The following is a 24,973-nucleotide window of genomic DNA, read 5'->3' as shown; positions in this document are numbered from 1 at the left end:
CGGGAGGCTGAGGCAGGAGAATGGCCGGAACCCGGGAGGCGGAGCTTGCAGTGAGCTGAGATCCGGCCACTGCACTCCAGCCTGGGTGGCAGAGCGAGACTCCATCTCAAAAAAAAAAAAAAAAAAGGTGTGAGCCACCTGCACTCGGCCTTTATGCTTTTTTTTTACAGATATAAAAATGTGTTTATATTTTCCATGTTTTTTTTTTTCAATTCTTATTTTAGATTCAGGAGTACAGATTTGTTATCTGGGTATTTTGGGGGTACTACTGATCCCATCATCCAGATAGTGAACATAGTACCCAATAGGTAGTATTTCAACCCCTGCTCCCTTCCTCTCTTTCCTTAACCAGTAGTCCCCAGTTTCTATTGTTGCCATGTTTATGTCCATGAATACCCAATATTTTGCTCCTCCTTTAGAGTGAGAACATAAGTGAGAACATGTGGTGTTTGGTTTTCTGTACCTGTGTTAATTTCCTTAGGTAATGGCCTCCAGCTTCATCCATGTTGCTGCAAAAGACGTGATTTTGTTCTGTTTTTTTGGCTGCATAGTATTCCATGGTGTACATGCACCACATTTTCTTTGTCCAGTCCACTGCTGATGGGCACCTGGGCTGATTCCTTGTCTTTGCTATTGTGAGTAGTGCTGTGGTGAACTGACAGGTGTGTATGTCTTTGTGGTAGAATGACTTGTTTTCCTTTGGATATACACCCAGTAATGGGATTGCTGGGTCAAATGGTAGCTCTGTTTTAAGTTCTTTGAGAAATCTCCAAGCTGCTTTCCACAGTGGCTGAACACATTTACATCCTCACCAACAGTATATAAACATTCCTTCTTCTCTGCAGTCTCACCAGCATCTATTGTTTTTTGACTTTTTAAAAATTATAAGTTCTGGGATACATGTGCAGAATGTGCAGGTTTGTTACATAGGTACACATGTGCAGAATGTGCAGGTTTGTTACATAGGTACACATGTGCAGAATGTGCAGGTTTGTTACATAGGTATACATGAACCATGATGGTTGGCTGCACCCATCAACCTGTCATCCAGGTTTTAAGCTCTGCATGCATTAGATATTTGTCCTAATGCTGTCCCTCCCCTTGCCCCCCACCCCCTGACAGGTGTGTGATGTTCCCCTCCCTGTGTCCATGTGTTCTCATTGCTCAACCCCCAGTTATGAGTGAGAACATGCAGTGTTTGCTTTTCTGTTCCTGTGTTAGTTTGCTGAGAATGATGGTTTCCACCTTCATCCATGTCCCTGCAAGGGATATGAACTCATTCTTTTTAATGGCTGCATAGTGTTCCATGGTGTATATGTACAACGTTTTCTTTATCCAGTCTATCATTGATGGGCATTTGGGTTGGTTCCAAGTCTCTGCTGTTGTGAATAGTGCTGCAATAAACATGAGTGTTCATGTGTCTTTATAGTAGAATGATTGATAATCCTCTGGGTGTATACCCAGTAATGGGATTGCTGGGTCAAATGCTAGCTCTGTTTTAAGTTATTTGAGAAGTCTCCAAACTGCTTTCCACAGTGGCTGGACTAATTTACCTTCCCACCAACAGTTTATAAATGTTCGTTCTTCTCTGCAGCCTTGCCAACCTCTATTGGTTTTTAACTTTTTAATAATAGGCATTCTGACTGGTATGAGATGATATCTCATTGTGGTTTTGGTTGCATTTCTCTGAAGATTAGTGATGTTGACCTTCCACAGGTTTTCGAAACCAGAAGAAATCTTATATTTGAAGTCTCCATATAGTTTTTCTTTCTTTCCTCTCCCGCTTATGAAACAATTCATAATTTATAATGGAGCCAAACTCCCGTAGGGGCCTGAGAAGCTGTTGTGCTTTCATATCCTGACACCTCCTCCTCTAACCCCCCATTAAACTTTCCCTGGAATCCACTCCAGAACAGGATGTATACATCGATGAACATGTTGGGGTTAAAATTATTTTATATGTATGCTCCCAAACTCTCCTTTCCTGAGGTTCACTAGAATGGGTTCTGGCTTTGTGAGCTCTTAATTTCTTCCCCTCCTCAGTTTCAAAGGGGGATTCTACCATTGCCAAATAAATTCTTTACAATTTTGTGATGTAGAATTATAAGAAAAATTGGTGAGGTAAAAGGATAAAATGTTCTCATGCTAGGGCTGGCAGTGAAAGATTAGGAAATGGAGATTATTGAAAATTGAACAGTATGACATATGTGGAGAAGCAGATGAAAGGAAGGGGGTGTTCTGAAGAAATCCTTAAAATTTCTTGCAACTCATATGTATTCCAGAAATGCAAGCAAAGACCTTCCATTATTTTGAAATTAATTTTTGACTGCTGAACTTCATTCTCTTTTTTTTGAGATGGAGTTTCACTCTTGTTGTGCAGGCTGGAGTGCCATGGCACGATCTTGGCTCACCGCAACCTCCGCCTCCTGGGTTCAAGTGATTTCTACGGCCTCAGCTTCCCAAGTAGTTGGGATTACAGGCATGCGCCACCACGCCTGGCTAATTTTGCTTTTTTAGTAGAGATGAGGTTTCTCCATGTTGGTCAGGCTGGTCTTGAACTCTCAACTTCAGGTGATCCACCTGCCTCAGCCTCCCAAAGTGCTGAGATTACAGGTGTGAGCCACCATGCCTGGCCTGCTGGACTTTATTCTTGTGGCATATATCATTTTGAGACTGAGCCATGTGGGTCATAATTTTTCAAATTACTTTTAATAAGGTTACATACATTTACATTGGAATAAATAAATAGCCACTTGGAGAGATGGCTAGATGATAAAATTGCCTACAGAGAAGGGTGTGGATTAGAAAAACAGCTTAAGTCTATGGTTCTCCACTCTTAGAATATGTAAGACTTATCTGAGGAGCATTTTAAAATGCAGACTCTTGGACTATATTCCAAGGAGCTTTGATGCTGGGTTTTTGTTGTTGTTGTTTGTTTGTTTGTTTTTTGGTGGGGGGGCCTAAGAATCTGCATGTTTCATTACCCCCCATATGATTCTCATGAAAGGAATTTATGAACCCCACTCAGGTTCAGGCCAATAAATATTCGTCATCTCCAAACAGTTATGTATGCCAGAGGACTCCTGAAGTTCAACTATGGAAACATGAGCTTAAGAGTGTTCCCAGCCAGGTGCGGTGACTCACACCTGTAATCCCAGCACTTTGGGAGGCTGAGGCAGGTGGATCACGAGGTCAGGAGATCAAGACCATTCTGGCTAACACAGTGAAACCCCATCTCTACTAAAATTACAAAAAATTACCCGGGTGTGGTGGCGGGTGCCTGTAGTCCCAGCTACTCTACTCGGGAGGCTGAGGCAGGAGAATGGCGTGAACCCGGGAGGTGGAGGTTGCAGTCAGCCAAGATCGCACCACTGCACTCCAGCCTGGGTGACAGAAGGAGATTCCATCTCAAAAAAAAAAGAGTGTTCCTTTGGTTCACCTTTGGACTTTATTACATCCTTCTTAGTCACATTTGCAGGGACATCTCACCTTCGCAGTGATAATTATCCTCCTCTCCAGTCCTTGAAATCCATAGACTAACTGAAAACAATACTTTTTTTCCTCCCGATTCATAGAATAAGCATGTACCCTAAACCCTCTTCAACGCTAACACAAGTCATTAAATCACATTTGCCAAAGTCATTTCACCAATGCAAATTTCTACAAAATCTTAACAGAAAGATAATGGAACAGAAGAATTGGCCATAAATTGTAAAGATCAATTTGCCTGAGTGCATGACAGAATACTGAAATGAAAACACAAAATGTTTTGCTTACAGAAGTTTTTGAAAGAGGATGCCCTTGTCTAAGTAGAAAGGTTTGATTAACCAGGTTGTTCATTTAAAAACCGCACAGTGAAAATACTTATGTGCATCTCATGATAAGGGCTTGCCCAGAGCCCTTAAAGCCTGAATTGAAAGATATTAGTACCACCCATGCACTGTACCTAAAAATAAAATACCAAATGTCCTAAGGGCAACATTGCTCTATTTAGCCTTTTGCCATTCATCATGCAGGTGACATTGAAAAATGCAGTCACTGAAGTGGAACTTGTAAAGTGAAACAGACCATCATCAAATAAAAGGCTTTTATGGAAACTCTGGAGGATCAACTTAATAACAAGCCAGGCCTCCAGGGAGGATGCTCCTGTGACTCTTTGGTGAATTCACACAATAACTGTCCAGGAGACTGCTGAATTGATTGGTCAACCCTAAAGACCCCGGAGGAAGGCCTGGGAGTCAATGTACCTCTGGTTGGATACTGTCCATTCAGCTTATTTCATCCACACTTCCAGAACTGTTTCTGAAAAATAATGGTCATGTCCTGCCGAATCTGGAGATATGATACCTCGTTGTCATCTTAAATAAATTTCAACCCTATAATAACATATTTCGCTTGTCTCAGTCATAGCTCTGCTGGGGATTAATAAAGTGAAGTGGCAGGGAGCAGTAGGAAAGGCAAGCAGCAATAAGGTAAAATCAGTTAGGTTTTGTGTCTTTGAACGAATTTCTTTTAGGAGACCCATTGAAATAGACGCCTATCTGTCAGAAGAAATCTTATCTCTTATAAGAAGATCAAAGTTACTGATGGGGTAAAGAGGTCTAAGTCATAAAACACAAAAATCTAATACTAAACGCAGTAAAATGACTTTGAAATGTTTTCTTATCACTTTCTGACTGTAAAAGTAAAATATCCACAGTGTAGAAAATAAAAGTGTAATAAATTTAGAAAACAATGCTATAGTGATTACCACATTAGCTTCCAACGTCTGAAATATTGTGGTAATCTTATTTTTAAAAACCTTTAAAAAGCCAAATAGACTTTGCTTCCCAATTCAGAACTATTGGTTATTTCTCAGTAGCTTTTTTTATAGACTTCGTGAAACTATTCACAAAAGCTTAAGATGCAGGCAAACACATAACGCTTTCCAGACTGATAAATCTAAATCTGTTTATTTCCGGGAAGCAGTGGTTTATTTTCTGTCACATCCCAGTTTTGTAAACAGACCCTGGCGTCACAAATACTCCAAAAAGACTACAGCCTGCAACATGTGTTCTTGTGCTGGATATGCCACCGTCAGCATCAGAACTCACGTGGGAAAATAGCGAAGAATGAGTCACATGCCTCCCTAGAGCTGGCCACCTTTCCTAAGACAGTTGAACATGTACGTATGCCAGGTTTGAAGCATATGATTCTAAAGAGTGACACAGATTGTTTCTGTTTCAACTGAAAATGTTTTACCAATTAAAAACAGGATAAGGCACACCACCTAAACTCGCAGTCCTTAAATAATCTCCAAGATTGATGAATAGGACAAAATCTTTATAGAAAAAGAGCCTCATTAATTTTGATTCATACCTAAAGCTATGCACTTAAATCCTAACCTGCAATTTAGCAGTCCAAAAATATCAACCAGTTCCTATTAAAAGGAATACAAAATTTGTCTGCTTGATATGTTTTCCTTCTATTAAAAATTGGTACTTGGTCTTCAGAAGAGGACAAAATCTGAAGAAATTCAGAAGAAGAAAGACATTGAAGAAGTTCAGTGGTGAGGAATTTTATGTTTGTTTCTTTGGCATAAGAAGTAAACATTTTCTCTAAAAAGGTAGTTAATCTCAACTTGATAAAGAATATCTACAAAACCCTGACAGTAAGCCTTATACTTACTGGTAAGAAACTAAGAGCTTTCCCACTAAGATCAGAAACAAGGCAAGGATGTCACCTCTCATCACTGATTTTCAACATTTTACTGGAAGTCCTAGCTACTGCATTAACACAAGAAAAGGATATAAAATTTAAACTGTTTGGGAAGGAGAAAATAAAACTGTCTTTGCGAATAACATGATACTCAACTTTGGAAAACTCAAAAGAATTGGCAGAAAAAAATCTCCTAGAACTAATAAGAGATTTTAGCAAGATTTCAGACACAAAGTTTTTTTATACAAAAGTCATCAGTCATCACTTTCCTATATACCAGCAATAAATAAGTGGAGTTAACGTATTACCATTTACATTGGGACCCTCAGATGAAATTATTAGGTATAAATCTGACAAAATATGTACAAAATCTACATGAGGAAAACCACAAAACTCTGATAAAAGAAATCAAAGAACTAAATAAAAGGAGAGAGATTCTTTTTTTTTTTTTTTGAGATAGAGTTTCGCTTCTGTTGCCCAGGCTGGAGTGCAGTGGAACCTCTGCCTCCCGGGTTCAAGTGATTCTCCTGCCTCAGCCTCCCAAGTAGCTGGGATTACAGGCGCCCACCACCACGCCCAGCTAATTTTTTCTATTTTTAGTAGAGATGGGGCTTTACCATGTTAGCCAGGCTGGTCTTGAACTCCTGACTTCAGGTGATCCGCCTGCCTCAGTCTCACAAAATGCTGGGATTACAGGTGTGAGCCACCGCGCCCAGCAAGGAGAGAGAGTCTATATTCATGGAAAGGGAGACTCAGTGTTGTCAAGGTGTTACTTCTTCCCAAATTGATCTGTAGATTCAATGAAATTCAAATCAAACTCCTAGCAAGTTACTTTGTAAATATTGACAAATTGATTCTAATGTTTATATGGAGAGGCAAAAGACCCAGAATTGCCAATATAATATTGAAGGAGAAGAACAAATTTGGGGTACTGAAACTACTTGACTTTAAGACTTACTGTAAAAGTATAGTAATTGAGACAGTGTTGTATTTCTGAAAGAACAGATACATCAATCAATATGAGGGAATAGAGGGCCAGAAATAGACCAACATATGTCTAGTCAACTAATCCTTGACAAAGAAACAAAGGCAATACAGTGGAGAAAAGACAGTCTTTTCAACAAATGGTGCTGAAACAATGAAACATCCATGTGCAAAGAAAAGCATCCAGACAAAGACCTTACACCTTTCACAAAAATTTATTCAAAATGAATCAGAGACCTAAATATAAAATGCAAAACTCTAAAACTCCTAAAAGGTAACTTAAGAGAAAATCTAGCTGACCTTGGGTTTGGTAATGATGTTTTCGATACAATGATAAAGGCATAATTCATGAAAAATAATAAGCTGGAGTTTATCAAAATTAAAAACTTCTGCTCTGCAAAAGACATTGTCAAAGAATAAAAAGACAAGCCACCAACTAGGAGAAAATATTTGCAAAAAACATAGCTGATGAACGACTATTATCCAGAATACAAAAAGAACTCCTAAAACTCAACAATAAGAAGACAATCTGGATTAAGATGGTGGAGAGGGGCAGGACTAGCTTGCAGCTCCTGCTCAGATGGATGGAACAGCGTGTGGAGACTCACGTCATGGACTTTTGCTCCAAGAACTACCACAGGTACATACCAGGAAAGCCGAGGTAATCCACAGACCCTTTGAAGGAACTAGATCACTGCTGCAGGCTCCCTGAGATGCTGAAAAACTGTGCTGGTATCCATGACTGCAAGGCCTGAAGACAGATAACAAGACTCTTTGCAGATACTCCCCAGTACCAGCCCAGAGCCCAGTAGCTCCACTAGGTGGCTGGACCCAGAAGAGCAAAAACAATCACTACAGTTTGGCTCTCAGGAAGCTCCATTCCTAGGGTAAGGGGGAGAACACCACATCAATGGAGCATCCCACGGGACAAAAGAATTCTGAACAGCAGCTCTTGAATCTCAGATCTTCCCTTGGATATAGTCTACTCAAATGAGAAGAAACGAGAAAAACAATTCTGATAGTATGATAAAACAAGACTCCAAGATCATACCAGCTCACCAGCAATGGATTCAAAATAAGATAAAATCTCTGAACTGCAAAATAGAATTCAAAAGGTCAATTATTAAGCTAATCAAGGAAGCACCAGAGGAAGGTGAAGACCAACTTAAAGATATAGGATATGAAAGGAAAAGGAAAATTACTCAGTGAAATAGATTGCACAAATAAAAAACAATCACAACTTCTGGAAATCAAGGACCCAATTAGAGAAATGCAAAATACACTAGAAAGTCTCAGCAATAGAATCAAATAAGCAGAAGAAGGAACTTTAGAGCTCAAAGACAAGGCTTTTGAATTAACCCAATCTGTCAAAGACAAAAAAAAAAAATTTAAAAAAAAGAACCTCCAAGAAGTTTGGGACTATGTTAAATGTCCAAACCTAAGAATAATTGGATTCCTGAGGAAGAATAGAAGTCTAAAAGTTTAGAAAATGTATTTGAGGGAATAGTAAAGTAAAACTTCCTCAGCCTTGCTAGAGATTTAGATATCCAAATACAAGAGGCTCAGAGATCACCTGGGAAATTCATCACAGAAAGATCATTGCCTAGGCACATAGTCATCAGTTTATCTAAAGTCAAGACAAATGAAAGAATCTTAAGAGCTGTGAGGCAAAAGCATCAGGTAACCTACAAAGAAAAACCTATCAGATTAACAGCAGATTTCTCAGCAGAAACCCTACAAACTAGAAGGGATTGGGGTCCTATTTTTAGCCTCCTTAAACAAAGCAATTATCAGCCAAGAATTTTGTATCTAGTGAAACCGAGCTTCATAAATGAAGGAAAGATACAGTCATTTACAGACAAACAAATGCTGAGAGAATTCTCCAGTACCAAGCCAGCACTACAAGAACTGCTAAAAGGAGCTCTAAATCTTGAAACAAATCCTCAAAATAAACCAAAATAGAACCTCCTTAAAGCATAAATCTCACAGGACCTATATAACAATAACACAATGAACAGAAAAAAACAAAACAAAACAAAACCAGGCAGGGTGCAGTGGCTCACGCCTGTAATCCCAGCACTTCGGGAGGCCGAGGAGGGTGGATCATGAGGTCAGGAGATTGAGACCATCCTGGCTAACATGGTGAAACCTCGTCTCTACTAACAATACAAAAAGGTAGCCAGGCGTGGTGGCGGGTGCCTGTAGTCCCAGCTACCTGGGAGGCTGAGGCAGGAGAATGGTGTGAACCTGGGAGGCAGAGCTTGCAGTGAGCCAAGATTACGCCACTGCACTCCAGCCTGGGGGATGGAGTGATACTCCATCTCAAAAAAGAACAGAGCTTCAGGCAACAAATAGCAAAATCAATATAATAATACCTCACATCTGAATACTAACATTGAAAATAAATGACCTAAAGCTCCACTTAAAAGATATAGAATGGCAGAATAAATAGGACTTAACCAACCAACTATCTGCTGCCTTCAAGTGACTCACCTAACAAATAAGGATTCACATAAACTTAAGGTAAGGGGGTGGAAAAAGACATTCCATGCAAATGGACACCAAAAGTGAGCAGGAGGAGCTGTTCTTATATCAGACAAAACAAACTTTAAAGTAACAGCAGTTAAAAAAGATAAAGGGGAACATCATATAGTAATAAATGGACTAGTCCAACACGAAAATATCAGAATTCTAAATATATATTCACCTAACACTGGAGTTCCCCAATTTTTTTTTCAGATGGAGTCTTGCTCTATCACCCAGGCTGGGGTGCAATGGCACAATCTCAGCTCACTACAACATCTGTCTCCTGGGTTCAAATGATTCTCCTGCCTCAGCCTCCCATGTAGCTGGGATTACAAGCATCTGCCACCATGCCTGGCTAATTTTTGAATTTTTAGTAGAGACGGGGTTTCACCATATTGGTCAGTCTAGTCTCGAACTCCTGATCTCAGGTGATCCACCTGCCTCGGCCTCCCAAAGTGCTGGGATTACAGGCATGAGCCACCATGCCTGGCCTGGAGCTCCCAAATTTATAAACAATTATTACTAGACCTAAGAAATGAAATAGGTAGCAATACAATAATAGTGGAGGACTTTAATACTCCACTGATACCACTACACAGGTCATTAACACAGAAAGTCAACAAAGAAACAATGGACTTAAACTATACCCTAGAACAAATGGACTTAACACATATTTACAGAGCATTCTACCCAACACCTGCAGAATGTACATTCTATTCATCAGCAGATGGAACATTCGCCAAGATAGACCATATGTTAGGCCACAAAACAAGTCTCAGTAAATTTGAGAAAATTGAAATTATATCAAGTACTCTCTCAGACTGCAGTGGGAGAAAATTGCAAATCAACTCCAAAAGAAACCCTCAAAACCATGCAAATACAAGGAAATTAAATAACCTGCTTCAGAATGATCGTTGGGTCAACAATGAGATTAAGATGGAAATTTAAAAATTCCTTGAACTGAATGATAATAGTGACACAACCTATCAAAACCTCTGTGATACAGCAAAAGTGGTCCTAAGAGGAAAGTTTATAGCATTAAATGCTTACATCAAAAGTCTGAAAGAGCACAAATAAGGTCACACCTCATGGAACTGGATAAACATGAATAATCTAAACCTAAACCCAGCAGAAGAAAATAAATAATGAAGATCAGAGCAGAACTAAATGAAATTGAAAAAAAAATACAAAAGATAAATGAAACAAAAAGCTGGTTCTTTGAAAAGATAAATAAAATTGACAGGCCATTAACTAGATTAACCAAGAAAAGAAGAGAGAATATCCAAATAAGCTCAATTAGAAATGAAACAGGAGATGTTACAACTGATACCGCAGAAATACAAAAGATCATTCAAGGCTACTATGAACACTTTTATGTGCATAAAACATAAAACCTAGAGGAGATGGATACATTCCTGGAAATACATGAATCTCCTAGATTAAATCAGAAAGAGATTGAATCTATGAACAGACCAATAACAAGCAGTAAGATTGAAATGGTAACAAAAAAATTGCCAACAAAAAAGTCCAGGATTCACAGCGGAATTATATTAGACAGTCAAAAAAGAATTGGTGTGAATCCTATCAACACTATTCCAAAAGCTAGAGAAAGAGGGAATTCTCCCTCAATCCTTCTGTTAAGCCAGTATCACTCTAATACCAAAACCAGGAAGGACATAACAAAAAAAAAAAAAGAAAACCACAGACCAATAACCCAGATGAACAAAGATGCAAAAACCCTCAATAAAATACTAGCAAACCGAATCCAACAGCATATCAAAAAAATAATCCACCAAGATCAAGTGGGTTTTATATTAGGGATGCAGGGATGGTTTAACACACATAAGTTAATAAATGTAATACACCACATAAACAGAATTAAAAACAAAAATCACATGATCATGTCAATAGACACAGAAAAGGCATTTGACAAAATCTAGCATCCCCTTATGATTAAAATCGTCAGCAAAATCGGCATAGAAGGAACATACCTTAAGGTAAGAAAAGTAATCTGTGACAAACCCACAACCAACATCATACTGAATGGGTAAAAGTTGAAAGCATTTCCCTTGAGAACAAGACAAGATGCCCACTTTCACCACTTCTGTTCAACTTAGTACTGGAAGTCCTACCCAGAGCAATAAGACAAGAGAAAGAAAAAAAGGGAATCCAAATCAGTAAAGAGGAAGTCAAATTGTTGCTGTTTGCTGATGATGTGATCATATACCTAGAAAACTCTAAAGATTCCTCCAAAAAGCTCCTAGAACTGATCAATGAATTCAGCAAAAGTTAAGGATACAAAATTAATGTATACAAACCAGTAGCTCTTCTACACACCGACAGCGATCAAGCTGAGAATCAAGTTAAGAACTCAACCCCTTTCACAATAGCGGCAAAAAAATTAAGGACTTAGGAATATACCTAACCAAGGAGTCGAAAGACCTCTACAAGGAAAACTGCAAAACACTGCTGCAAGAAATCATAGATGACACAAACAAACAAAAACACATCCCATGCTAATGGATGAGTAGAATCAATATTGTGAAAATTACCATAGAACCAAAAACAATCTTCAAATTAAATGCAACTCCCATCAAAATACCACCAACATTTTTCACAGAACTAGAAAAAAAATTCTAAAATTCATATGGAACAACAACAAAAAAAAGCCTGCATAGCTAAATCAAGACTAAGCAGAAAGAACAAATCTAGAGACATCATATTACCCAACTTCAAATTATACTATAAGGCCATAGTCAACCAAACAGCATGGCACTGGCATAAAAATAGGCACATAGACAAATCGAACAGAGTAGAGAACCCAGAAATAAAGCCAAATACTTATAGGCAACTGATCTTTGAAAAAGCAAACAAAAACATAAAGTGGGGAAAGGACACCCTATTCAACAAATGGTGCTGGGATAATTGGCAAGCCACATGTAGGAGAACAAATCTGGATCCTTGTCTCTCACCTTATACAAAAATCAGCTCAAGATGGATCAAAGACTTAAAGACCCAAAACCATAAAGATTCTAGAAGATAACACCAGAAAAACCCTTCTAGATATTGGCTTAGGCAAAGACTTCATGATTAAGAACCCAAAAGCAAATGCAACAAAAACAAAGATAAATACATAAGACTCAAACTAAAAAGCTTCTGCACAGCAAAAGAAATAATCAGCAGAGTTTACAGACAACCCACAGAGTGGGAGAAAATCTCACAATCTGTACATTCGACAAAGGACTAATAACGAGAATCTACAAAGAACTCAAACAAATCAGCAAGAAAAAAACCAAACATACCCATCAAAAAGTGGGTTAATAAAAAAGAATGAGTTCATGTCCTTTGCAGGGACATGGATGATGCTGGAAACCATCATTCTCAGCAAACTAACACAGGAACAGAAAACCAAACACCTCATGTTCTCACTCATAAGTGGGAATTGAACAATGAGAACACATGGACACAGGGAGAGACCTGTCAGGGGGTAGGGAGCTAGGGGAGGAATAGCATTAGGAGAAATACCTAATGTAGGTGACGGGTTGATGGGTGCAGCAAACCACCACGGCACGTGTATACCTGTGTAACAAACCTGCACGTTCTGCACATGTATCTCAGAACTTGAAGTATAATAATAATAAAAAAGTGGGCTAAGGACATGAATAGACAATTCTCAAAAGAAGATATACACATGGCCAACGAGCATATGGAAAAATGCTTAACGTCACTAATTATCAGGGAAATGTAGATCAAAACCACAATGCAATGTCACCTCACTCCTGCAAGAATGGCCATAATCAAAAAAACCACAAATGTTGGTATGGATGCAGAGAAAAGGGAACACTTTTCACTGCTGGTGGGAATGTAAACTAGTACAACTACTATGTGAAACAGTGTGGAGATTCCTTAAAAACTAAACGTAGACCTACTGTTTGATCCAGCAATCCTACTACTAGGTATCTATTCAGAGAAAAAGAAGTCATTATATGAAAAAGATACTTGCACATGCGTGTGTATGGCAGCACAATTTGCAAATGCAAAAATATGGAACCAGCCCAAATGCCCATCAATCAATGAGTGGATAAAGAAAATTATCCATATATGTGTGTGTGTGTGTGTGTGTATACACCATGGAATACTACTGAGACATAAAAAGGAATGAAATAATGGCATTCACAGCAACCTGGATAAAAGTAGAGACTATTATTCTAAGTGAAGTAACTCAGAAATGGAAAAACCAAACAATATCTGTTCTCACTCATATGTGGGAGCTGAGCTATGAGGATGCAAAGGCATAGGAATGATACATTGGACTTTGGGGAAAGGGTAGAGGGTGGCGAGGGATAAAAGACTACACCTTGGGTACAGTGTTCACTGCTCAGGTGATGGGTGCACCAAAATCTCAGAAATCTCACCACTAAAAAATGTATTCATGTAACCAAATGCCCCTGATTCCCAAAAACCTATTGAAATAAAAAACAAAATTGAAAAAAGGAAAACAATCTGATTAAGAAATACAGGTGGTAAACAAGCACATAAAAAGATGTTCAACATCATATATTATTAGGGAATTGCAAGTTAAAACAAGGAGATACCACTACACACCTATTAGAATGGCCAAAATCCAGAACACTGAAAACACCAAATGCCAGTGAGGATGTGGAGCAACAGGAACTCTCATTCAGTGCTGGTAGAAATGTAAAATGGTTCAACTACTTTGAAAGATAGTTTGGCAGTTTCTTAAAAGCTAAACATACTCTTACATATCATCCGAATCCCCTGGTATTTGTCCAAAGGGGTTAAAAACGTAAGTCCACAAGAAATCTGCACATAGATATTTATAGCAACTTTATTTATAATTGCCAAAATCTGGAAGCAACCAAAATGTCCTGCAGGAAGTGAATGGATAAATAAACTGAAGTACATCCAGACAATGGAGTATTATTTAGTGCTGAAAAGAAATGAGCTATCAAACCCTGGAAAGACAAGGAGGAAATTTAAATGCATATTACTAAGTGAAGGAAGCCAATCTGAAAAAACTACGTACCATATACTACACACTATATAATTTTAACCATGTAACTTTCTAGAAAGGTAAAGCTATGGAGACCATTAAAAGATTAATGGTTGTCAGGAGTTAGGGAAGACTAAATAGGCACGACGCAGAGGAATTTTAGGATAGCAAAACTACTCTATGCAATACTATAATGGTGGGTACATGGCATTATATATCTAGACTTGCAGAATGTAAAGTACAAAGACTGGACACTAATGTAAACTATGGACTTTGCGTGATGATGATGTGTCAGTGTAGGTTCAGCAGTTGCAACAAATGTACCATTCTGGTGGGAGACGTTGACGATGGAGGAGGCTATGCATGTGTGGAGACAGGGAGTATATAGGAAACCTCAGTACCTTCCATTCAATTTTGCTGTGAGCCTAAAACTACACTAAAAAATAATGCCTATTTACTTAAGGCACTTAATTGTAAAATTAAAGTCACTTGTGTCTGTAAACTTTTTTTAAATGAAACACTAGGGAAAAGTTTTATGCTGAAATCTTTTGGATTGATTTAAGTTATACTAAAGGCCCTGTTCATGAATGCTGACTTGTCAAATAAAAAACAATTATTCTTCTTAAATATTTATTTTTCTTTTCACCTTAATTTCCATAGGATGGATTTATTGACTTTTTGGAGTTTATTGCTGCTGTAAATCTAATCGTGCAAGAAAAAATGGAGCAAAAATTAAAATGGTATTTTAAGCTGTATGATGTTGATGGAAATGGTTCTATTGACAGAAATGAACTACTGGACATGTTCGTGGTAAGTGAAGCAGTAAAGTATCCTTTTCAGGCCACTATACAGTTAACCCAATTTCCCTTCCTATGGAGTAGGTAACAGCTGTCTATGGGGTTGGCTGTATTTGGGATATACATTTTGAATTGCTGAAGTAATGTAAGCTTTACTTAACCTATTGATTGCTGAATGGGCAACAGCAGCAAATCAGCTTTTCCTTCTTGGTGCAATCCACCCTGGCATTCACAAATTTAACAGAGCATTGCAATGAAAAAAATGAAACAGATATGATAGTGTAAAACAACTTATCTTTTTCTCTGCCTCAGTGCAGAATGCCTCGTGAGGAATAGCTAAACTATGAGATGGTTTATATATGTTTAACAAAGACATGGACTAAAAATGAAGGTATGTGAGGACTGATCTTTCTGGGAGCTATACTGAAGTATTTCTAATAGTTGGTTCAGGGATCTCAGATCTTTTCCATATCTAAAGTTCAATAAGTGCCTTTCTAAGCCCCTATACCATCACCCCAATGGAGTAGGAGATAGTTATTATCATGGTATGAAACAGTAAAGAGCCCAGAGTAAAAACTGGTTAAGTGGGACACTATACCTAAATGAAGATAAGAGGTAAAATTAATATTATGAATCCAAGACATTGAATTTGTAACACAGACTCAAAGAGCATTAGAATTAGATGTCTTAGAAATGATCTGGTCCAAATTCTTTGTTTCATAGATGAAGGAGCTGAGTTACAAATAAAATACATAGTAGAAATATTAGCAAAAATGCCAGAAAAATAAGTGAGTAGAACTACATTTATAATTAAACTTCTCAACAAATGTTCAAAGCAGATAAAAATGGAAAGCTAAAAAAGCGAATATAGAGTTAAACAACATATGGAAAGAGTTCAAGGGTAGGATAATACCAATATTGCTAATATTTTAATTTCACATAGATCATTCACACAAAAAATGTGCTAGGATTCACTTGGCAAGTGAACAGTTTAGAAATTCTGCCTATACCTTATATATTGCAACACAAAATTAGAAATCAAATATTCTACGGAGAATACCCAACCCCATGTAAATTTTAAAATGTTCTTTTAAATACTCAGCTTCTTCTAAAAACAATGAAAATGTAAATACAGCATACAGATCTTAGGATGCCACCAAAGCATTTCTTGAAACAAGGGTTTTTAGTCTGAGATCTAAGAATCAATGGCCTTCAGGAGTCATTTTAGCCTTTAAACTTAAGGACAAAATTTTGCCTGTGTGTTATGCTTTTTTTGGGTGAAGGAGAGAGTCACCAGATTCTGAAAAGAATTAGGAACAACAAGGATAAACGTGATTTTGTCTATAACTTACAGGGAAATGTGCTGTAGATTTTTATTAGTTAAAATGTATAACTTCAGTTAGTGAGCCAAGGAAAGAGAAGTAGTAAGTCGCAAATTGAATTTTCCCTCAAAGTGCTTAGAAAGGAAAAAAAAGAACATAGGAAAATTGAAATAATAAAAGCACAGAACAGAAATTTAATAATTAGATATCATTTGTCTCTAAATTAATCGGTACTAAAAACAATAATAGCAAATTCTGGTAAGAGCGTGGTAAGGAAGGCATCTTACACACTGTGGAGAGAGTGTAAGTGGATAAAACGTTCCGGGAAATGTGGTAACCTGCGTCGAGAGGCTGAAAGCTGATCTTCATTTTAGAGTTAGCATTACTTATTTTGAGTTAGGAAAAACAATTATTAGAGATGAAAGTTCTATGATTTACATCACAGAATCTCTTAAGATAGCAAAAAATTCTAAAAAACTAAAAGAGGAAAATGTTTAAATAAATTAATGCAATGGAATATATACTTATTAAGAAATTGGTAGCCTAGGAACATACTTTCTATACAACAGGCAAGTGAAAAAAATCAGCAAGGTAAATAAAAAGTGTACAATCTAAGTTCTCTCTACATACAATACAGATGCTAAAATGGAATTCAGCCCAGGCATTAAGAGATTGCAAGGAAGTACCAGAGCATAGGCAGTATCTACAAAGGAGAGAGTTACAGCTTAATCTCACTTCAAGGGTATAAAACAGTCCAGAGAAAGGTTTTTAAGGATTTTTGAGGAAAATTTATTTAGTAGGACCCCCCCATGTCAATAACACGAGTATGTTAGGAAACCATTGAACTGTGGTTGTATCCTGCAATTTGAGGATCACAACAGTGAGTGTTTGAGTCATGAGTGAGAAGCCTAAAGAAGCAAACAGTGGCAGCAAGAGTGCACACTTTGGAAGTATCTGCCTGCATAGAATTTGTTGGGACAAAGTATGCTAGGGTGTTTTCCATAGATCAGGTATGGAACACTGTGAGAGGAAGCTGGCATAGATCTGTGTTAGATCTTATCCTGCAGGGCCACTGGAAGATGTGAAGAAAACTCAAAGCTGCAGGTAGACCTAGAGCACTTGTTCTCAACCAGGAGAATCTCTATTCAGGCGACATTTCACAATGTCTGGAGACATTTTGGTGAGTTGGAGAATAGAGAATGCGTAGAGCTGTTGCCATCTATTGCTTGGAGACCAAGGAGGCTGCTAAGTATTCAACAATGCACAGGACAAGCCTGAACAAGAAAGAATTGCCTAGTGTAAAAATGGCAATTGTGCAGATTTTAAGAAACTCTTTTTCTTTTTTTTTTTTTTTTTGAGACAGAGTCTCTCTCTGTTCCCCAGGCTGGAGTGCAATGACATGATCTTGGCTCACTGCAACCTCCACCTCCTGGGTTCAAGCAATTCTCCTGCCTCAGTCTCCAGAGTAGCTGGGATTACAGGCGCCCGCCACCATGCCTGGCTAATTTTTGTATTTTTAGTAGAGATGGGGTTTCACTATATTGGCCAGGCTGGTCTATGAACTCCTGACCTCGTGATCCGCCCACCTCAGCCTCCCAAAGTATTGGGATTACAGGCATGAGCCACCGCACCCGGCTGCAGATTTTAAGAAATTCTAAGCAGGAAAGGGACCAGCTGGAATCAAGATGCATGATTCATGCCTACAGAATTGCAGGAGAGAGCGTCTACACCTGCCAGGCCAGGGAGCACTGAAATTAGCTAACCAGGACAGTACTTGCCATGTGAGAACTCTCCTGCTTCCCTTTCTCTCCTGCGTCCTCCTGCTCCCACACAGGGAGTGCTCAGATACTGCCGTTAGGAAACTGGGGAAGGAAGAATGAATGTAGTAAATGAGGAAGGAAAGAAGAAGAAAAAAAAGCTTCTTTCCTATCCCCTGATCCTGCTGCTTCTAATAAAAAAGGAAGGAAAACAGAGCAAGCTGACGATTCCCTCCAAAAATATCCCCTCAGTGCTCCTCCACTTTCCATATTTCACTTGCACTTATATGACCTGAAGATTGGTGATGAACAAATCAAGATCTCACAATTTTTTGCTATGACTCTTTATGTGGTCTAATATCACTTCAGAACGTGGGGATACTGGATACCTGGCCAAATTTTCTAGGCTTTTGAAGCCTCTGACCAAACACTGAGAAATCCTTAAAATTTTCTTCAAATGTGATGCTATATGTATGTAGCAATTACTTTAAATATTGTCCTATATTTAACCATGAGATCCATGAGACCTAAACTTGCTAAAGCCAAGACTGGTTTTTTACCACCATTTATTATGATGAATCCTGGACTTAACATTGGTAATGCTTGGGAAGCAGCAAGAGAGAGAGAGCCATATTTATGATTGTGTCCTCTAATTGAAATACATTGCTAGAAGTTTTTCTAAAGATTCCTTCATGTTCAATCAAGAGAGTTATGTTCAAATTCCCAAATGAATAATCCTCTTTCATTTTATTATGAAGTTCTATATCAAGTCTGGGTCATTTAATTTAATCACCTTGGGGTTAGGGGAGGTTAGCTATGTCTTTCCTCTAGGAAGGCTGGAAATGTCATTTGCCCGCTGGTCTCTGGCAGAATGTGGGAGAAATTCAGTGCCCTTCGAAGCCGTATATATCTGTCTCCCCAGTCAATCACTCTACAAAAAGGCACAAAGAACCAGGGGTGCCAGCGGTGGAAGCCGCAGAGGAAACTTGAGACTCTTACAGCGTTGTGATCATCCTTTTGCTTTCATCCATAAGACCCAAATGAACCTGTCTGAAACTGAGAGCGATGTCTGTTTTCTGGGTCTGGAATTCTTATGACCATGACCACTACAATATTTTCTCCAATGGGCTCATTGCATCTGTTGTGATCTAATATGTTGAATGGATCCCTTTATACTGTATAAAATAGGATTTCAGTCTTTATTTAGTTCATTTAATTTCCAAGTCTCATTACACAGAACTGACATACAATCTTTTCTTTTTATTTACTTTTAACAACTGGTACAGGTTGGATAGCAGCTGACATTAACACATCCCCAAATTCTGTCACATTGGAGCAGAAATGTTGCAAAATGTATTTGCTTCCAGAAAAGTTGACCTCTTTGATTTAATATCTTTTTGCAGGCGGTACAAGCCCTCAATGGCCAGCAAACCCTGAGTCCTGAAGAATTCACCAACTTGGTGTTCCGTAAGATCGATATAAACAATGATGGTAATGGAGCTACTCTCTTCCGGATCACTTTTCTTACAAAGTAGGAGATGGTGGTAGTGGGGAGTGTCATTTAGACAAAAGCAGGAACCATGCAAGAGAACCCTAGTTGTGACTTGGGCTTCATAACTGGACCAATCCAATGTGCTCAGTATGATTCAACTGAGTAAATATTTATTGACCATATTTATTTCCAATGTGTGATGCTTGACACGTTGGCATATGTAAAGAGTAAAGGTGAGACGAGGAAATAAATCGGAAGAATATAGGATGAAGTACCTTCTGCTGTTTGCTCTGAGACACATTCTATTAATCAGTTCCTCTCCACTGGAGGTTTTCCATCAGCATATAAATAAACTCAAGTTTTCCCTACTGTCGAAAACTTTCCTTCAATTATTCTATCTTCTTCTACTGTCAGACTTTTTTCTTCCTTTGGACTAAACATTTCTGGAGAAGAGTCCACACTTGCCTCCATTTCTGCTTTTTCTACCTTTTCTATCTACATTTCTGCTCTTTCTGATTATTTCTCCATCTGCTCTTTCTACTCTGTAATCTGGGTTCCTGTTTAGCTCAGAGGAGGTGCCTTTCTTCTTCAAAGGTAGGAGTGAAGAGGGAAGACACAGACAGCCCAAGAGAAATGAGTGCTTCTACCATATGGCTTTGATGTCAGCAAACAGGTAGGTGAACATAATGACTTGAGATTGAGGCAGAAGATCTAGGAACAGTCCTTGAAAAACAGAAAATTTGACATTGTTAAAAATATAAGATATCAGTAAAACGTTTAAAAAAAATGGAAAAGAGGCATTGGCATGCCAGTCACAGTTGTCATCATTCCAAAACTCCTTCCAAAGCCATCAACCTGCCCACCATGCGTCACTTCTTCTGGTGGACACGAGAGGGCAGTAGAGATGCATGATCCCATGTTGAGCGTGGCAGGTTGTTCTAGTAAAATGTGGCAGCTCAGCGTGGCAGGATGGGATGCTGAGGCCAGGAGGAAGCTCAAATGCAGCCACTGCTGCGAACAAGCCAAATGACAGGACAAGAGTATACTGCTCAAGAAAACAATTTGAAGATGCATCAGTTGCATCAATCTTCTCTTAAGGACCTCGGTCTAGATCTGCCTCTCCCGAATCTCAATTCAGTATGCTCACTTACTAGTATGCGACATCAAATAATGAAACATGCCAGTACATGTGAAAGCTTGTAAGAAACAGAGTCAGACTACCCAGAGTAGATGAGGTGGCTAAGTGCAGCTAGGAAAGGACCAGAGAAATGGAGAGTGGAGGGTCTGGTGAGGACAATGAAGACTTTATTTGGAATATGCAACTGAAAATGGTGGTCATCAAACTGGAGAAATGCTGTAGATTTCATTCTGTTTCACTTTGTTTTTAATCTTAGAGGTGCTGCAGGATGGCAGGGATTGGAGTAGAGTAAATAATCCATTTCAGCCGGGGGCTGAAAGCACTGATGTAGAAGAATGAGTACTCTGGAAGTAGATGGGACATCACAGTTTTAAGACTTGGTTTAGACAGTGACTTTCAAAAGGGCAGGTCAAGAATGTTTGATAATATCCATGAATACTGCTTCTAGTGCTAGGAGTGAGGGGAATAGGAAAGTGACCTTCCTCGGGAGAAGTACGAAGATTTTGGTATTCTTAGGAAAAAACTAAGATTCTATTAGTTTGAGGACACAGATAATGTATTCCAGAAAATGTGAATATAATTCAAGACTTTTTGTTTACTATCCAAGAAGATTCCCCAAGGGCAAAGTACAATGAATCAATAAAATGGGGACTGTGATTAGAAAGGAACTTGAAATAGAAAGGGCTGGGTTAAAAGAGATGTGAATTCAGAAAAGAGAAATTGTGCCTGGGCAATAGCTGAGGTCACCTGAAGTTAGAGAGATGGGCTCTTTGACCTACAAGAATAAGTCAATGACAGGAAAAAGGGGATGAATTATGGTTTCTAGAATAGTTTATAAAACTAAATACACTAATTGTTTCCTCTCATAAAAATTATTATTATTATTATTGTTAGGATAATAATATTATCCTAAAATAATATCCTAGCTCTGTCACCCAGGCTGGAGTGCAGTGGTGTGATCTCAGCTCACTGGAACCTTGGCCTCTTGGGTTCAAGCGATTCTTCTGCCTCAGCCTCCTACAAGTAGCTGGGACTATAGGCCCCTGCCACCATGCCCAGCTAATTTTTGTACTTTCAGTAGGGACAGGGTTTCACCATATTGGCCAGGCTGATCTCGAACTCCTGACCTTGTGATCCACCCGCCTCAGCCTCCCAAAGTGCTGGGATTACAGGTGTGAGCCACCATGCCCAGCCCCAAAAACTTGTATTTTAATTTAAAAAATTATACACACATCCACATCCATATACACTTCGGAGTAACTATGAATCACTATTTCTTAGCAAATGCATATACAGAACTAAAACTGATAGAACTTGCTTTTGTATAAAAAATTATTGACAGCTGTTACATCGTTTCATCAAGAGACAGCTGGATCATTCCATACATCAAGAAAAAGACGCTAACAAATGTGCTGGTGGACAGAGACAGCCCAGTGTAACCAAAGACAAGGAAGAAAAAGTAATGAAGATATAAAAGGTTGATATTTGCAGAAGTACAAAAGGATTTGGCCAGTATTTGACAGAGAATAATAATATGAAGTGCTTCATTTACAAATAAAGGGGGAGTTAGCACCACAGAGGAGAATGTCTATCCGCATTTGTAAAAGCTCAACTCTGTATACCTCAAATATAGTTTTTTATTGTTCATTATCATTTTTATCAAAACAGCAGTATTGATAGAAATAGAGATGCTCAATTAAGTATACCAAAATGCTGTTGACTATACGCTGACATATATATGTATATATATTTTTTATTTCTCAAAATAAAAAACAAGCACATCACTGTGCCGATAATCTTATGAATATTGAAACCAAAAGTAAAGATGATAACAGCCCACAAATATACAACAAAAAGACTTTAGGTACATATATGAAAATCCCAATTTGATTGTAAATTGTTTGCAAAAGAATGGTCAACATCACATCTGTTGTGACAGAAAAATACACAACTTTTGTGAAGTATTCTAAGCATAATTCTTATAATAGTAAATCAAAGTTAGAAGGTTAAGCAAAATAAAGGTACAGGATTAATGCTAGATTTATAACAAGATGAAGAACTATGAGGTCCATGAAAACAAGAACCATTTCCGTTTTGTGTACTTTGATATTTCCTATGCTGGCACACAGTAGGTGCTCTATAAGTAACCATGAAATGAAAGAGCGTCTGCTAAGAAGATGTCATATAAGGAATAAAGAAAAGATTCAATCAAGAAACAAGCACAATATGCAATTCTATCTATAGGAAGAAAGGTATCTAGAATTTTTTTTTTTAATTAACAAATATATGCATATATGTTAAAAAACTTCATAAAATATAAACCTTGATCAGTTAGCAGGAGTTAATTACCTATGGGAAGTCAGACCAGGTGCCAGAAAGAGGTTAAAGGGGAATTTTTTTCTTTTCATTACATTTCTGTATTGTTCAATTTTTTTAATCATGACGACATATTATTGTTATAATTTAACACATTAGTTTTATTTTTATATTACGAACAAAAGCATCAGGAAAGAGCTTGAAGAGACAGAGGCAGAAAATTGAAGCTAAACATTCAATATTATTGAAAAATGAAAACAGAGGAGACAAGACAAGTCAGGCAAAATGATTAAGTGTGGAATTCTGCAGGCTTTACCACCAGAAGAACAGCAATCCATGTTCTACCATGCTCTGGTTAGGCATCATTCTTGACATGATTTAGGGAGATTTATGGATGTTCACAACATCAAGTGCAGACAGTGCTTCAGTAAGTTTCACATAGAGCCAAATAAGGCACAGGGATAAGGGAGACTTAAGTGGCTCGTAATAACAAATGGTGAAGGTGAAAAGAGGCCAAAGAGGAAATGAAAAGGGTGATTATTATTATTATTATTATTAAGACAGAGTCTCTCTCTGTTACCAGGCTGGAGTGCAGTGGCACCACTCGGCTCACTGAAACCTCCGCCTCCTGGGTTCAAGTGATTCTCCCGCTTCAGCCTCCCCAGTAGCTGGGATTACAGGCATCCGCCACCATGCCTGGCTAATTTTTGTATTTTTAGTAGAGACAGGGTTTCGCCATGTTGGTCAGGCTGGTGTCAGTCTCCTGACCTCAGGCGATCCTCCTGCCTCGGTCCCCTAAACTGCAGGGATTACAGGCATGAGCCTCCGTGCCTGGCCAAGAAGGGTGATTAGTGAGCAGATATTTTGGGTTAAAAAAAAAAAAAAAAAAAGGGCAGGACATAAAGAAATTTTATTGATTAACTAAAAAGAAAGACCAGTGCTTTAGACTAGAACTTTGTGAAAAGCCATGAGGGTCACATTGAATCAAACTGGGAAACTGAGAATTACCAGGAGATAAGAGGGAATTGAGTTTCCACGTAAAGGAAAAGAAACGACTGCATGCAAAAGCTCTCCTGTAAAATGTCGCTAAATGCTTCTAGTGCCACCGTGCTAATAAACACAATATTGTGTCATTCAAAATCTTCACCAGCATCCTCCCTTGAAAATTTGGTTATTCTCATCTCCCAAATCTTCCCCACCCTATCTTTGCTAAGGTTCCAGCCCCAGCTCAATGTTTTATGAAGTTATAATGAAAAGAAATTAAAATTTTAAAAAATCCTCTACACAGGCTGATTTCTTTTAAAATCAGGATGACTTCTTCTTCTTCTTCTTTTTTTTTAATTATACTTTAACTTCTAGGGTACATGTGCACAACGTGCAGGTTTGTTACACATGTATACGTGTGCCATGTTGGTGTGCTACACCGGTTAACTCGTCATTTCCATTAGGTATATCTCCTAATGCTATCGCTCCCCCCTTCCCCCATCCCATGACAGGCCCTGATGCCTGATGTTACCCACACTGTGTCCAAGTATTCTCATCGTTCAATTCCCACCTATAGGTGAGAACATGCGGTGTTTGGTATTCTGTCCTTGCTCAGAATGACGGTTTCCAGCTTCATCCGTGTCCCTACAAAGTACATGAACTCATCTTTTTTTACAGCTGCATAGTATTCCATTATGTATATGTGCCATATTTTCTTAATCCGGTCTATCATTGATGGACATTTGGTTTGGTTCCAAGTCTTTGCTATTGTGAATAGTGCCTCAATAAACATACATGTGCATGTGTCTTTATAGCAGCATGATTTATAATTCTTTGGGTATATACCCAGGAATGGGATAGCTGGGTCAAATGGTATTTCTGGTTCTAGATCCTTGAGGAATTGCCACACTGTCTTCCACAATGGTTGAACTAGTTTACAGTCCCA

The 24,973-nt window shown here is 38.4% G+C and overlaps 1 protein-coding gene across 2 annotated transcripts in view; it reads left to right on the top strand.

Moving 5' to 3' along the window:
* The window catches only part of GUCA1C (guanylate cyclase activator 1C), a 50,845-nt gene that overhangs the window by 21,618 nt on the left and 4,254 nt on the right, over positions 1-24,973 (top strand). The window contains exons 2-3 of one of the 2 annotated variants that reach the window (XM_011995484.1): positions 14,882-15,031; positions 19,501-19,588. In XM_011995484.1, coding sequence (XP_011850874.1) covers positions 14,882-15,031; positions 19,501-19,588 — 238 coding nt within the window. Of the gene's footprint in view, positions 1-14,881; positions 15,032-19,500; positions 19,629-24,973 lie in introns of both variants that reach the window. The other variant, XM_011995493.1, reaches the window with a different exon arrangement.

The sequence above is a fragment of the Mandrillus leucophaeus genome, unplaced genomic scaffold, assembly GCF_000951045.1.
Source record: "Mandrillus leucophaeus isolate KB7577 unplaced genomic scaffold, Mleu.le_1.0 Scaffold113, whole genome shotgun sequence".
NCBI classification, from domain to species: domain Eukaryota; kingdom Metazoa; phylum Chordata; class Mammalia; order Primates; family Cercopithecidae; genus Mandrillus; species Mandrillus leucophaeus.
This window is presented reverse-complemented; position numbering and strand designations above follow the sequence as displayed.